Source organism: Musca domestica, unplaced genomic scaffold (genome assembly GCF_030504385.1).
Source record: "Musca domestica strain aabys unplaced genomic scaffold, Musca_domestica.polishedcontigs.V.1.1 4, whole genome shotgun sequence".
NCBI classification, from domain to species: domain Eukaryota; kingdom Metazoa; phylum Arthropoda; class Insecta; order Diptera; family Muscidae; genus Musca; species Musca domestica.
In genome coordinates, this window is record NW_026712328.1 from 12538048 (window position 1) to 12554791 (window position 16744).

Here is a 16744-nt window from a genome sequence, read left to right on the forward strand (position 1 = left end):
TGACAGGCAAGATTTGGAACTTTGTAAGCAGAGTATGAGTTTTTGTCCAATCGGCTGCACGTCCGTCTGTACAGAGATGTCTTTTGAATGCAGATCGATCAAGTTTTACTTTTACTTTACTCACAACAGAGATACGAAATACTATCAAAGAAAACACAGTTACAGTGCAGCAGTAAGAATGAAATTTTCGAAATAGAAAACCAAAAATTTGGGGTTAAAAAATTAATTCCGTTGACGTTTTCAATAAATTGAATATGTACAGGGTGAGATAAGAAAACTGCAATATCGTCAAACGCCATCATTTTAACAATTTTTTTATTTTATTGAATGAAAGCAAAAATGTCGGGAAAAGGATCGAATAAGATTTGTTCAAACGGCCAATGAAATCGTCACACCCTGCCCGAATGTTGCTCTGTGGTATTTTGGTCCATTCCTGGCGAAGCTTGAGGTGATCGACACTTTGGTATTTTTTAATGCCAACGGATTTATATTCGGAGATTTTGGTGGCCATTATGCGCTGGAAATGAAGCGAGGAACCTCATTTTGTAACCATTCTTGGGAGGCTCGTGCTGAGTCCTTTTGGCAATTCCAATGTCTGCGGTCAAAATGTTTGCGTGCCCAACGCTTTAATACACCATCCAGAATATTTTCGCGATAATATTCGGTATTTATTCTGATGCCACGGTCGATTAATACGAGCAGAGAGTGTCCATCGACTGTTATGGCGGACCACACCATCATCATGGCCGGCGTTTGAGTTCTGATGGCCAACCGAAGGTGTACATTTTCAGCTAACCTCTTTGCCAAGTAATCACTATCATTTTGGACAACGAATGTTTTGTCATCGGAGAAAACCACCACTTTGCACCACTTTCGGCCAAGCGAAGCAGCCCTTAAGCTCTTTTCAGTCTATTTTCTTTCTGTTGCGGTGTAAGTTCTTGCACTTTTTGGAATTTCAATGGTCTTAACCCGAGCTCATTTTTCAATATTCGCCTAATGGAATATTTCGATATGTTCAGCTCATGAGCCATTTTTCGGCCTCGATCAAGTCGCTTCTTTACTTTTCGAACCATTTCTGCTGATGATGTTGTTTTTTTTTTCGTCCACTTCCATGACGTATGGCTACGCTACAAGTATCACGGTAACGAGCGATGGTACGAGACACACAAGATTTATTCACATTATCGCTTGAATTTCATCACGAATAACTTTTTTTCTTGAAAATTCTCACCAAATTGGTTTTGTACGCTTGTAAACAATATAATAAGCTGTCACTGGAATAATTATAACAGCTGTCGGACGAGTGTCTTAGAAATGACAGCAGTCTGAAGTTGGTTGCAGTTTTTTCATCTCACCTTGTATATTTCACATTAACTATTTGACCATAATGCATTTTGTCCAGTCTTAACTATTTTAGGCCTTTGAATTTATCGACCCATTGAATTCTTTTATGACAAGTATACAAATGATGACGCAAAAAATTATGAGAAATCAATCTATTTTAAAACAAAAACAAATAACATTCTAATATATTTTGGAACGCAAACGACTTAAGCCAACATAAATTAAAGGTAGAAAACTTTATTCGATCACTGAACATACACATTTTACTGGTATCAGAAACTCATTTCACTTCTAGAACCTCTTTTAGAATAAAATGTTATGTTATGTAACTCTATATATTTCTGATAAAATCCAGCTATATACACTATAATTTCTGATAAAATCCAGCATAACCATGCCCGAACATAAGTCTGACCACGTACAAGCGACATCTGTTGCAATATCTTCAAGCTATACAGTTATATCTGCAATGTATGGTCATCCAAGGTATAATATAAGTAAAGAGGATTTCACAAATTTCTTCTCATCTTTTGGGAAGAATTCATTGCAGCTGGCGATTATAATGCTAAACACACTTTATACGGTTCTAGACTCATTGCAACCAAAAGTAGACAACTTTTAAACTTCATTTCGTCTGCTAGATTGGATGTGATATCTACCGGTCCGCCTACTTAATGGCCTTCAGAACTGCAAATACGTCCTGACATAATTGACTTTGCGGTAACAAAGAATATTAAGAGATAACAAGTGACAGTGGTACCTTCGTTCGACTTGTCGTCGGACCATTCACCAACTATAATAACATTTAAGGATATTCAACTCGTAAATGCCCCTTATTACCTGCCGAATAAGCAAAATGTTTCAGTTCACATGTAAGTCTTAACACTTCATTGAAGTCCGAAGAAGACATGTAGATCTTGTTGAAAATTGACTGACATAATGGAGAATATCGGTAAAGGCAAGCAAGTATATACACGTTACATTTGCTTCATGACGCGAACTTTGCCCCACAATAAAACTCGTCAATACACAAGCTCCACAAAAAGGAAGACTTGCAAGCAAAACATCGACGCAAAAATCTCGCTAATAAAACAAGCTAAAAAGTATCAATCAGTTTTGCCGACAGATGTATACCCTCAGCCAATGTGAGGTACCAGATATAGTGGACCGAAGTATTCCATTTTAATACTTCATCTAATACAGATACAAAAATTGGTATGTGCAAAATTACGGGAAAATCGAACATTTATATCTAATTTTATGCGAAATCATAAATTCAAAATTCAACTCAGATTTCCGGTTAAGAGAAATATTTAAATAAAGCAGTTATAAAAAATCGCTAACTTGTTTCGCAAGTTATGACAGATAAACGTATTGAAAATTGTGACCATTTGTGGGAAAGGTACCAGAAGGGTTAGCACAACTGTTTGTATGTATGAAATTTGAAGAAAATTGGATGTTTATTTCGAGTTTTATGAGTTTTTTTTTTGATCTTGAACACTATGTGGAGGAGGTACCAGAAGAAATGATCCGATCTCTAACATCTTTATAACAGATCTGGTGTTGATGTAAATATTGTTGATTTCGCTTTTTATGAGCTTCACGGATATACAAAATTTTGAGCCTTTATGGGGGAGGTATCAAAAGCAGTGGCCCGATATATACCATTATTTCGGATTTTATAAACATTTTGTTTATTCAAAACTTTGACCCTTTGCGGGGGAGGTACTGGAAGGAATCTATACCGTCTTTATAACAGATCCTGTGTTGATGGAAATATTCAGCTGTGCCAAGTTTATGTGGAATCGGATGGTAATTTCGCTTTTTATGAGCTTCGTGGATATTCAAGATTTTGAAATTGTGGGGGAGGTACCAGAAGGAGTTGGCCGATATATTCCGTCTTAATACCAGATCTTTGGTTTATAAAATTGGATGATGTGGATTTGAAGACAATCGGACTTTACATCACATTTTATAAAAGTTATAATTATTCAAAATTTTGACCCTTTGTGGGGGAGGCACTTGATGGAGTACACCGATATTATCCATTTTTGCACCCGACGTAGAACTGATGCAAATATTAGGATTTGCAAAGTTAGAGCAAAATCGGATTATTGCTTCTCTTTCTGTGCAGAAAATATATTTTATAAAAATTTCGTCCTTTTGTGGGGAAGTGCCAGAAGGAGTGGACCGATATTGCCCATTTCCGAACTCTTAATTTGATAATAATATTACGATGTACCATATTCGGGCCAAAGACATTGCTAAATCGACTCCAAATGTCCTGAAATGGACAAGGCACGGATGAGGCTCGTTTTGGCTGTATACCCTAGCCATAAACACAAAATCTGTTGTGAAGATGGTATATATATATGCGAACCCCTTCTGACACCTCACCCACAAAGGGTCACAATTTTCAATACTTTTATCTGTCATTTAGTTAGCGATTCTTTATAATTTGCTTTATCTAAATATTTCTCTCAACCAGAAACCTGAGATGAAATTATGATTTTGCATAAATTCGGATAGAAATGTACGATTTTCTTGTAATTTAACCCAAACCAATAGTTTTATCTGTTTAAGATGAAGTATGAAAATGGAATACTTTGGTCGACTATATCTAGTACCTCAAGCACATTTTAACATTTTCTAAAAATTACCACATATCTCATATAAAGTGAAGGAAGTAACCAATGTAGTCCAAACCTGGCACGTCGCAATATTTATATCATATTTATTTATGTCCGATACGAAATGAACAATTTTGACCCATTCCTTCGGAACTTACTCAATAGAGGATCAAATATTTAAAGGAGTGAAAATATATTTAAATAATCCAAAATTGGCTGAGGGTAAACCCGTCTGATACTTTTTAACTTTTTGTATTTGTACTTGGGGCGAAAGTTCCATGACTAATGCCCGATGTGCGTACAAATATGCGCCCCTTTTTCTACTATGGTACACCCAAATAAGCAAGATCCACATTATGAAGCCAAATACATTAAACGAAAGCTAAGTTTAAACAAGTAAGCAAAGGCTACAGTCGAGCGGGGCCGACCGTTGAATACCCTACAACACTATAATAAACGATACAGTGTATATAGGCGAGATACTCGAAAGAATTCCACAAGATATTGTGACAAACAATAAAAGAAAACCATTTCGAATAATAGCAACTTAAACTAATTTGCTCATTCCCAATTTATTGGTAGATGTTGCACGTAAATGGTCTTCCTAGATCTGGAACTAATATTTCCCAAAGACCTATAATCTCTCAGAAGTGGCAAAAGATTAACATTTATTATTGGTTTTTGACTGAAACGCATCTATATGAGATACAGACTTTTGACTATATTCTTCAACGAAATCAGCGGTAACGAAATAGTCAGAAGTGCGTCTTTCCTGTATTTGTGAATTCTCCAAAAAGTCTCTGGAATGGACATTCGTATTTTTTTCGTATTTTGTCTTCAAAATTTGGCAAACTATTTCACACATTGAATATTTTTGGATGGCCATCCAAAACTGCTTGGCTTTTGCAATGTCCGGTAACCCCCATTCAAATGTGCGTGAGGATCGGGCGTTTGCAGTTTTTTGGTCCATTTCAACCCCTAAATATATGGCGATCATCTTCAAAAAGTGTAGGCTTCCACTCTGACCCTCATCTTATCCTCATGCAAAATTTCGTAAGGTTCGGGCCATAAATGCGATCTGTATCCTGATATCCTAACTACTTAGTTTTGTTAGCTGTAGAAATATTACCAAATGTTTAATTCAAAATGAAAATATGCCAAAAATATGACAAAATTAAAAAAATATGAGAAAATGTTACAAAATCAATATTTTCATCTTTAGAGAGACATTTTTATGCGATTTTTTTAGACGTTTTTTCTTTCCTGCCAAGAGGCCATTCTGAATTAATGAAAACTGCCGAAATCAGTTCAGCCGTTCTCGACACATAAGAGATCTTTCAAGCCTATCTTCTTTGATAGACATATATATCGCACATATTTTGCTATATATCCAATTTGTTGGATGTTAACATCAATGTAAAGATCAGAAGTAACCTTGTCATGGCTTTGTGATTTCGCGGGGATTTAAAACATTCGCGGTTTAATGAAAATTTTTTTAATTTTTTCAACACAAAAGATATGGTCTATTTTACCCGCTAATTATTATCCGATGACCACCCAAATTGGTAGGCTTATTCCCCGCCCTAAAAATTTTTCAGTAATTGGTCCATTTCAACCCCTAAATAGTATGCGATCATCTCCAAAAGAAATAGGGTTCTATTCTGGCCTAAAACCCGCCTCCAATTTCAATTTCGTGAGGATCGGGCTATAATTGCGACCTGTAGCGTGATTACAAATTCACATGGACTGACGGACGGACGGACATACATAGCTAGATCGACTCAGCTCGGCGAGCTAGGAAGATCCATATATACTTTCTTATATGGGAAATCAATATTTCGAGGTGTTACATAAATTCTGGCCCAATCAAACTTATAATACCCCCAACACATAGTGTTGTAGGGTATAAAAACTATCAAATTCATCCAAGCATTTTATAACTTAAAAAATTAAAGTCGTATGATGGAATTGGGTCGAACCAATCTAAAATGAATTTTTGAAAGAATAATTTTTGCCTGCAAAACAAATTTGCATCAAAAAAAAACGGAAATTATGCGATATTGCAAACCAAAACTTAAAAATTTGCAATAGCATAAGATGTTCAAATTTATTAATTAGATAAAAAGAGGTGAATACTTACCATAGCATTTTTTATCACATTCTGGATCCTCCATTGGGGAATGTCCATCCCCACCCACTTTGTCTGAGGTCGTTTTCATTAAAGGCTCTAAAAGGGTTTGGTCTGAAATATTTTCTTTAGAAATCGGATTAGACTCTTGTGAGTTAGTCAGGATCGTATTGTCGTTATAGTAAGAAATTGGTGCTGCAGATATTGCGTTAGTATCAATAGCATTTTTCAGTTCCAAACTACTACTAATTGCGTTGCCAACTACATACGGTGGATTTGGGATAAGCTCTATGTAAGCCTCGGTCTCTTCGAAAGAAATTTCTGAAGGAGTCATTGCCTGAATAAGTTCATCGCCAACATACCAATTCGATTTCCTAGTAGAAGTTGTTTCTGAAATCTCAGATAAAGGCCACTCGGTAACATAGTTTGTCCCTTTACTCCTGAATTTTCGGAATGCCTTTTGAATAGTTTTCGCAGCTTCTTCAGCAGTTTGCTTATGTAATTCATCGCTATAGCTTTCTGACTCTGTCGAATCTCTGGCCTCTATTGTGTCCTCAATTTGTGAATGATCTAAACGTTCTATAGTTTTAGATGTTTCGTCTCCAATTTGTTTCACTGAATCATCGCAAAAGCTAGCTGGCTGATTGGAATCTCCGATCTCTATTTCCTCCTTAACTTTTATATGATTTGTATGTTCTGTAGGAGGCATGTTTATAAGTTCTGTCCTTTTGCTCTTCATGAATTTTCGGAATGTCTTTTGTATAGTTTTAGCAGCTTCTTCAGCAGTTTGCTTATGTAATTCATCGCTATAGCTTTCTGACTCTGTCGAATCTCTGGCCTCTATTGTGTCCTCAATTTGTGAATGATCTAAACGTTCTATAGTTTTAGATGCTTCGTCTCCAATTTGTTTAAGTGAATCATCACTAAAGCTATCTGGCTGATTGGAATCTCCGGTATTTATTTCCTCCTTAACTTTTAAATGATCTAAATGTTCTGTAGGAGGCATGTTCATAAGTTCTGTCCTTTTGCTCTTCATGAATTTTCGGAATGTCTTTTGTATAGTTTTAGCAGCTTCTTCTGCAGTTTCCTTATATGAATCATCATTCCAGATTTGTGGCCCAGTAGAATCTCTGGCCTCTATTTCTTCCATAATTTTTGAATGATCTAAATGTTCTATAGTTTTAGCAGCTTCGTCTTCAACTCGCTTTATAGAATCATCACTACAGATTTCGTGACCAGTAGGACGTCTGGTCTCTATTTCCTTCTTACCTTTCGAATCATCTAAATGTTCTGTAGTTTTAGAAGCTTCGTCTTCAATTTGCTTAAGTGAATCATCACAAAAGCTTCCTGGCTGATTAGAATCTCTGTTCCCTAATCCCTCATTACTTTTTAAATGATCTACATGTTCTGTAGGAGGCATGTCGATATGTTCTGTCCTTTTACTCTTTATGAATTTTCGGAATGCTTTTTGTATAGTTCTAGCGGCTTCTTTTTCAATTTGCTTATGTAAATCATGGCTTTCTGGCTCAGTCGAATCACTAGCCTCTATTTCCTCCTTAAGTTTTGAATGATCTAAATGTTTTATTGTTTTAGATGCTTCGTCTTCAATTTGTTTAAACGAATCATCACAAAAGCTTTCTGGCTCAGTGGAATCTCCGGTCTCCATTTCCTCCTTAACTTTAGAATGATCTATACACTCAATTTGAGACTTGGTGGTATGTTGCGTCTTTTTGCTCTTCATGTACTTTTGGAATAATTTTTGTATAATTCTAGCAGCTTCTTCTTCAGTTTGCTTAGGTGAATTATCAGTACGTATTTCGGGCCCAGTATAATCTTTGGCCTGTACTTCCTCTTTACCTTTTGAGTGATCTAAATGTTCCATAGAACGCTTGGTGATATATTGTGTCCGTTTGTTCTTTATGAATTTTCGGAATACCTTTTGTATAATTTTAGCAGCTGCTTCTTCAGTTTGCTTAAGAGAATCATGACTACAGATTTCGAGACCAGTAGGATATTTGGTCTCTATTTCCTCCTTGTCTTTTAAAAGATCTAAATGTTCTGTAGAAGGCATGTTAATATGTTCCGTTCTCTTGCCCTTCATGAATTTTCGGAATGCAATTTGTATAGTTTTAGCGGCTTCTTCTTCAGTTTGCTTATGTGAATTATCAATGCAGCTTTCGGGCCCAGTAGAATCTCTGGTCTCCATTTCCTCCATATCTTTGGAATGATCTAAATCAATTCGATGCTTGGTAATATGTTGTGTCCGTTTGCTCTTCATGAAATTCCGGAATGCCTTTTGTATAGTTTTAGCAGCTTCCTCTGCGGTTTGCTTCTGTGAATCATCTTTACAGCGTCCTGGCACAGTGGAATCTCTGGCCTCTATTTCCTCCATGACATTAGAATGATCTAAATGTTCCATAGTTTTAGCAGCTTCTTCTTTAGTTTTCTTAGGTGAATCATCAGTACATGTTTCGGGCCCTGTATAATCTTTGGTCTGTACTTCCTCTTTACTTTTTAATTGATCTGAATGTTCCATAGAACGCTTGGTGATATGTTGTGTCCGTTGGTTTTTTATGAATTTTCGGAATACCTTTTGTATAATTTTAGCAGCTCCTTCTTCAGTTTGCTTAAGAGAATCATGACTACAGATGTCGTGACTAGTAGCATATCTGGTCTCGATTTCCTCCTTGTCTTTTAAAAGATCTAAATGTTCTGTAGAAGGCATGTTGATATGTTCCGTTCTTTTGCCCTTCATAAATTTTCGGAATGCAATTTGTATAGTTTTAGCAGCTTCTTCTTCACTTTGCTTATGTGAATTATCAATGCAGCTTTCGGGCCCAGTAGAATCTCTGGTCTCCATTTCCTCAATAACTTTGGAATGATCTAAATAAATTTGAGGCTTGTTGATATGCTGAGTCCCTTTGCTCTCCATGAATTTTCGGAAAGCCTTTTGTATTGTTTTAGCAGCAACTTCTTCTTCAGCCTGCTTAAATGTATCATCACAAAAGCTTTCCGGCTGAGTAGAGGATAGCCCAACATTTTTTCCCAAGTTCATTATTTTCTCTTTCTCTCCAATTATATTTAAGTGTTGCAAATTTTCAGGTGATTTTTCAACTATTTTGGCAGAATCTTGGTGCCCAAATCCAGATAAGTTCGCCTCGGTAGATTTTGTGTTTTTAGCATTCTGTCGAACATTTAAAAATGTTTTAAATGCTCTTTGTATAATACTAGCTGCGATGTCCGGACTATTTTTATTTTCTGTATTATATTTTATGGTTTCCAATGCCTTCTGTGTTTCGTCATCGCTATTGTGTGGTGTATCGTTTGGAGGAGTTGGAGCTGAGTTTATTAACTCGTCGTATTGAGATAATTTAGTATCAGATACTTTTGAATTGCACTCTGAATGATCGATGACTATAGATATTTCTTCCAGGGGTTCTGCAATAAATATGCATTCGCCATGTCTCAAAGATTCGGGTTCAGTTATTTCGATAATTGTATGTAAAACTGTATCCGGTTTATGTAGAGAAGAATCCAAAGTATCCGTATTGCAACTTGTTTCCTCTGTATAGTTTTCCGATTTCAGACGAATAATGTCATCGATTGTCTGCGATATATCTCGGTCGAAATCTTCAATATCGTTTTCAAATTGAAAGAGTTCGTCAAATAACTTGGTTGGAGATTCCGCTTCCAACAGGAAATCAATCTCTTCTGTATTTTGTACACCTTCATGGGTGTCAGAGTCATTATTGTCAATTAATTTTTTTGTTCGTATGTTTTTCTTCTTATTATGGAATGGTATTGTAAAAGCAGTACCTTCCTTATGGAGTTTACGTTTCGGTAGTAAAGTTTCCTTTGATGACACCGGCGGGACCCCATTAAAATATCTGGGAATTCTTTCTTGGTTCAGGTTTTTAAATTTAACTGAATTCGTAAGATCTTCGCTAATATCTGGTTCCTCTTTACTGCCCTCGGTTTTATGCTCATCATCGGTAGGTAAATTTGAAAAGGGCTCATGACGAGGCTTGTCATACACTTGGTCACAAATATCGATTCCTAGAGGGATGTCGTCCGAAACCTTTTTCGCTATTTTCGGCTCATTGTGTTGCAACTCGTTTTGTTGCAGCGGCCTGTCATCCACTTGGTTACAAACTTTGATTCCTAGAGGGATATTGTACGAAACCTTTCCCGCTATTGTCGGCTCATTTTGTTCCAACTCCTTTTGTTGCAGCGGCTTGTCATCCACTTGGCTACAAGCATCGATTCCTAGAGGGATATCGTACGAAATCTTTTCCGCTATTTCCGGTTCATTGTGTTGCAGCGGCTTGTCATCCACTTGGTTACAAACTTCGATTCCTAGAGGGATATCGTTATTCAGTTTGTGCTCTTTCCAAAAAGAGCGTAAATGCGTTTCTGCAAACACTTGATCAGAAAATCTTTCTTGGAGACCATGTTTATTTCTACCAGTTAGTAAATTTTGATTGCCAATAGAAGCTTCAGTTGGATTGTTGCCAATATCGTCTGATGCTCCCTAATTAATAATAACAAATATTTTAGAAAAAAAGTTGAAGAGCAATGGCTTACCGAGCATTACTTCTTCTTTCCTGACGCTACCATTCGCAACATTGCCATCTGAAATGAAAAAGATTCCAACATTAGTATTTAGATGTTATTGTTGAGAATTTTTTACAAAATGTCTAAATAGCAAAAATTTATGGAATGGTAATTGACTTATATGTGCTTTATGGGTATAATTTTTTGAATATAAAAATTTCGACCAATGCAAAGTGTTGAGAAACATGAACAAATATTTATATGTAAACTAACTGGCCCGGTCCGCGTTGCCGGCCCGTAATTTTAGTCTTTAATGCTATTATATCATCCACCTTGGAAAGGAGGGTACATTAACTTTTTATTCCATTTATAACATCACTAAATGTTCGTCATAGACCCCATTAAATATGCATATATATTCATAATCAGCATAAAACTCTAAGTCGATTTGTCCGTCTGTATGTCTGTTTGTTTAAATTACGATACAGCCCACATTATTTGACGTATAGCGTCAAAATTTAGCTGAAAAATTTGTATTGTGTATAGGATGGTTGGTATTAAAAATGATCACGTTTTGGTATAGTCCCCATATAACGGTTTCTCTCGAAATTCGGTATTTTGATGATTTTTGCCACATTTCTCCTCGGATTTGCCTAACACATATAACGATATCTACCTAAATTGTGTATGTTTATAATCCACACATTTATGCGTATAATTGTTTCAAATTTGGTATTTTAGAAGGTATTTTAAAGTATAAAATTGTCAACATAGGTTCCCGTTTTGGTATGGCCCCATATTACGGCCTCAATCACTTTATGGTTTTTTGATAAGTTAACTGCATTATCCAAACTTTCTTACTGGTATATGAAGTTTAAAGTGGAACACGCTTGAATTTAGATACTTTTATATAAAAATGTTTTTTTTTACCCTCAGATGGATGATAGTAATAATTCTGCCCGGCCGAACATAATTTTTTTACTTGTTTTTAAAGCAATATGAATTATTTGCCATTGAAATTGCGCGTTGGAGACCCCATAATTTCCATATCTTTTATCATAGTATAATTCAAAGACGATTAAACAAATGTCCGGTTCCTTAAATCATATGATGGTTATACAAAACGTGATCAGTTTTTGCATAGATGGTTTCTTCCCAAATTACCAACATTTGCCGAAATTAGTATGAAAATATGGTTAAAATGTAAGATATACTTGAAATCGGGTTGTATCCTTATCCAGGAGTTATGGCCCATATCATGAACTGCAAAAGTGATTTAAGGTATCGTGAAAGTTTAGGAAGAATTTCTGAAAGAATAGAAATCCTTTTCCCTTTATATTCGGTATTTCACTGATTGCAGTCCCAATGAATTTTGCATATTGAGTTCTCATTGAACGGATTATTGTCATGTGATAGGAGTAGGTAGGTCCCCGTGTTGAAATGAGCCCCATAACGTTTTGTCGGTTATTTTTGTTTATTTAAATGTGTTCGCATCTTCCAGCTGAAGCACGACGTAGATCGTGGAGTTGAAAGCTAAATGCCAATTTCAGACATAAAAGATCGCCATTTAACATCTTATTGCGTACTATTTCATTTTGGATATTATTCATTCAGAATTCAAAACAATAAAAAATGTACACTTCTATATAGTTTTTAAATTGAAAAAATTTCACGCCAAAAGGATTTCTTCTTTTATATTTTTACTAGCTGGCCCGGTCCGCGTTGCCGGCCCGTACTTTTAGTCTTTAATGCGTATTTTTTAAAGCATGATAAATCACAGATCTGACTTATGTAAGCGGCACAATTTTCATTATAAGTAATGACTCCATGACTAAATAGAAATTAATTTTTGTGTTAATACCTTTATGATAAAGAACATCTATAATAGTCCAATGTGAAAATTCGGCTCAATTTTTATTGTTGTAAAAAGCTTAACATTTGCATTCAAATGATCTATAATTTCGAATGTGTATTTCCAACGTTTAAAATCCCGTACTGCTTGGTATTTAGTTTCGTTCACCTCATACTTGAAGGCAGAATGTTGTCAGAATATCCAAAAAAAATACTCTTTTGGGCATACATTTTTTGTCATTTAAATTGTGAGATGGAGATCCAATAAAGTCCACATTTTTCATCGTAGTGTAATTCAATGATGATTAAAGAAATGTTCGGTCTCGTGTTACTTTCTAATTTCGTATTTTTTCATGTTTCTGCCTCAATTTCCGACTGAATAAGTCCAAGATTGACATTTCGGAGTTTTTTTCATATATACGTACATCATAAATCTGTGTTCCCAACCAATATTCTCTTGGGGGTTACAAATTCAATAGAATACCAAATTTTCTTTTGTGACCACACATTGGTTGGGAAAGTGGACTTGGGGGTATACTAATGTGGGGACTATACTTAAATAAATGCCTATGTGGATAATTATCTGTAAGATGATTTTCGACCTCAGAGTTTTTTACCCAATGTAGCCTCAAGACTAAGATGGGCCCTTTTCCGAAAAATAAAAATTTTATGAGAAGAGGTTTTCTTCCCCCTTAGAAACAAAGATGTCAAATAAGGGCCAAAAAATGGAAAAAGTGGCCAAGACCCCGAAAATACCTTAAATCATATGATGGTGATACTAAAACGTGATAATTTCTTGCAAGGATGGTTTTTTTAAATTATCAACATAAGATAAAATTAGTACGAAAAATATGGTTAAAATGTAGAATATACTTGAAATCGGGTTGTTCCGTTATCGGGGCCCATATCATGACCTGCCAAAGCGATTATAGGTATCTTGAATGTTTGGAAAATTTTTCTGGAAGGAATTCGCTCTACTATTTTGCGTCCTTTATAGTCGGTATTTCACGGATTGCAGTCCCAATGTATTGTGCATTTTGAGTTCTCATTGAACGAATTATTGTCATATGAAAGAAACAGGTCCACTTTTTGAAGTGAACCCCATAACGCTTTTTCGGTCATTTTTGTTTGTATAAATGTGTTCGCATCTTCCAGCTGAAGGTCCTGGAGTTGAAAGCTAGATGCCAATTTTATACATGAAAGATCGCCATTTAAAATCGTATTACACACTCATTTCATTTTTAATATTATTCATTCAGAATTGAAAATAATAAGAAATGTACACTTCAATATAGAAAAAAGAAAGGATTGAAAAAAGACAAATAATCTTCAACTGGTTCGCTGATTTTTTTACGGCGAATTTTTAAAGGTCCTTATGAAGTGTGTCTGTAGAATGTACTATTATTTTGAAATTCGATTTCATTGAAAAAATTTCGATTTTTCCCGATTTTAGAATTTTCATATCTTATTCTCTTCTGAAATGATATTATACATATTACCCAATAAATACATAAAATCTATAAATAACAGTTTTATGCGTTGTCGCTTTATACTACCCAAAAAAACTAAACATCATATTAGAATTCCAAAAAAAAAAAATCACTACAAATGTACATTCGAAAGTCAAAATGTCTATTATGCATATTTGTCAAAGCATAATTATTCACAGATATGACTGATATAAGTGTTGGCGTACTGGTCGATTAAAAGTGTTTTAAAATACCAGTACCCATATTTAAGCCGTGGGCTTCAATATTTAAACCGTGGGGTTCAAAGGTGTAGATGTGCTATACAAATCTATTAAAAAGTATATATCAATCTTATAACCATGTAAGGGATCAAATTAATTTTTAGTATGCAAAATTTTCAGTCAAATGAGCAGTAATTTGGAATTTGCTGTATTTTGTACACCTCATAATTGAGGGCTGAGTGAATTAAGAATAGCCAAAGTTAATTACTTTTTTAAAGCCATTAGCACCTCAGATTGTCCATTAGAGTTCTTCTACGTCCCCCTAACCATGTCGGTCTGTTTGTCCGTCAAAAGGTGGACTTGAGGGGGTACTATTATATGGAAAAAATTCTAAAATTTGTAAATATGTTGAAATTTTTGTGTAAGATTTTCACCCCCCAAATACACATTTTTAGCCAAATCCTTTGAAATATGGTAAAATCAGGAAGTACCTTTATATGGGCACTACTGCAAAACATCGACCTACATTGAAAACTTTCTTCAGCCCTAATAATCCAAGATGATAAATAGAGGCCAGATCAAAAATATAGCAGAACAACATAGCATGTCAAACTGAAAAAATCACTTGACTTAAATAAGTCAAAATAGTTTTATCCACATCATAATTGAAGGCTGACTGATTTCAGAATAGTCAGAATATTATTTTAAAATTCGATTCAATTTTTGCAATGAGATCTCTTTTTTTGTGATTTTTTAGCGATTTTGAAAAAGTAATTATTTTTAATTAATAATTATCTTTCTTTTGGTGTGACCGCGTTAAATTATTTCGATATCATCTATTCGGTTTCGCCACCACATAATTCGGTACTACACTTCCATGTAACCCGCCATCAATTTCAGTTCTCCAGAAATCAAGTCAATTAAATAAATTGGTATTAATATTCAAATTCAAAAATCTATATATATAAATGTAAGTTGTGTTAGTTACTACGCTTATAACTCAAGAACCGCTGATCTGATTTTAACGATTCATACAAATTCTGAATTGTCTCTTTTCCGAAAAGGATAATATTCAAAAAAATCGCGTAAAAATGTGATATATTAACATTTTCATTTTGACTTCTGAAATGTACAATCGTAATGTTTTATTTTGTATGTTTTTTTTTCATTTTGACTTACTTTTTTCGAATGTACATTTGTAGTGTTTTTTATAATATTTTTTTTTCTTTTTGATTCGAATATTAATACCAATTTATTTTGACTCGATTTCTTGAGAACTGAAATAGAAGCCGGGTTACATTGAAGTGTAGTACCAAATTATGTGGTGGCGAAACGAAATAGATGTTATCGAAATAATTTAACGCGGTCACACCAAATTTAAGTCAAAATTTCTAAAAATCTTGAAAAAAGAGATCTCATTGCAAAAATTCTCAAATCGGGGAAAAATTACATAAGGTATAACTAAAGAACGGCTTGACAATTCATACAATTTTGGAATGGTATCCAATAAAAATATTAATAATAAATTTCTTTTTGGTGTGATTTTTTTCAATTTGACATACTATATTGAAGTGAACATTTTTTATTGCCTTGAAATCTGAATGAATAATATTTAAAATAAAATGAGTGACCTACGTGGACCTACATCTTTCATATGGCAATAATCCGCCCAATGAGAACTCAAAATGCAATTCATTGGAACTGCAGTCAGTGAAATACCGAATATAAAGGGTGCAAAATGGTAGAGCGAATTGGACATTTAGGAAAAAAGAAAGAAATTCTTCCTAAACTTTCAAGATGTCTTAAATCGCTTTTGCAGGTCATGATATATGACCCCCGGATAAGGGTACAACCCTATTTCAAGTATTGTTTACATTTTAACCACATTTTTCTTACACTCATTTTAATTTGATAAGAAACCATCCTCGCAAAATATGATCATGTTTTGGTATAACCATCATATAATTTAAGCCATGTTCGGGGTCTTCGACATTTTTTTCATCTTTAGGCCTTTATTTGGCATCTTTGTTTCTAAGGGTGTAAAAACCTCTTCTCATAATATTTTCAATTTTCGGAGTAGAGTCCATCTTGGTCTTGACCACATTCATCAATTGATTTGGCTAAAAAATTGTATTTAGGCAACTCTGGGGTAGAGAATCGTCCCTCAGATAATTGTCCACATAGGCATTTATTCGAATATAGTTCTCACATTAGTGTACCCACAAATCCGCTTTCCTAACCAATGTTTGGTCAGAAAAGAAAATTTGATATACTATTGAATTTGAAACTCCAAAGAGAATATTGGTTGGGAACGTAGATGTGGGATTAACATCTACATGCCATAAACTCCGAAATATCAAATTGTGGCAGAAACATTAAAAAATCACGAATATTAATTTTTTTGTTCGTTATTGAATTATACTATGATGAAAAATATGGACTTTATGGGTTCTCCAACTCACAATTTAAATGACAAAAATAAATTAATTAATATTTCACGGTAATGGGTGTAAAAAAGCAATTATCTTTGACTATTTTGAAATCATT

At 34.6% G+C, this 16744-nt stretch overlaps 1 protein-coding gene across 2 annotated transcripts in view; it reads right to left on the bottom strand.

Moving 5' to 3' along the window:
- The window catches only part of LOC101893109 (uncharacterized), a 73760-nt gene that overhangs the window by 38163 nt on the left and 18853 nt on the right, over positions 1-16744 (bottom strand). For both annotated transcript variants that reach the window (XR_009342934.1, XM_059126664.1), the window contains exons 4-5: positions 10697-10734; positions 6115-10633 (exon numbers count right to left, since the gene is read on the bottom strand). Coding sequence is in view for 1 of the 2 variants with exons in the window: in XM_059126664.1 (XP_058982647.1) it covers positions 6115-10633; positions 10697-10734 (4557 nt within the window). In the remaining variant the exon portion in view is untranslated. The remainder of the gene's footprint in view (positions 1-6114; positions 10634-10696; positions 10735-16744) is intronic.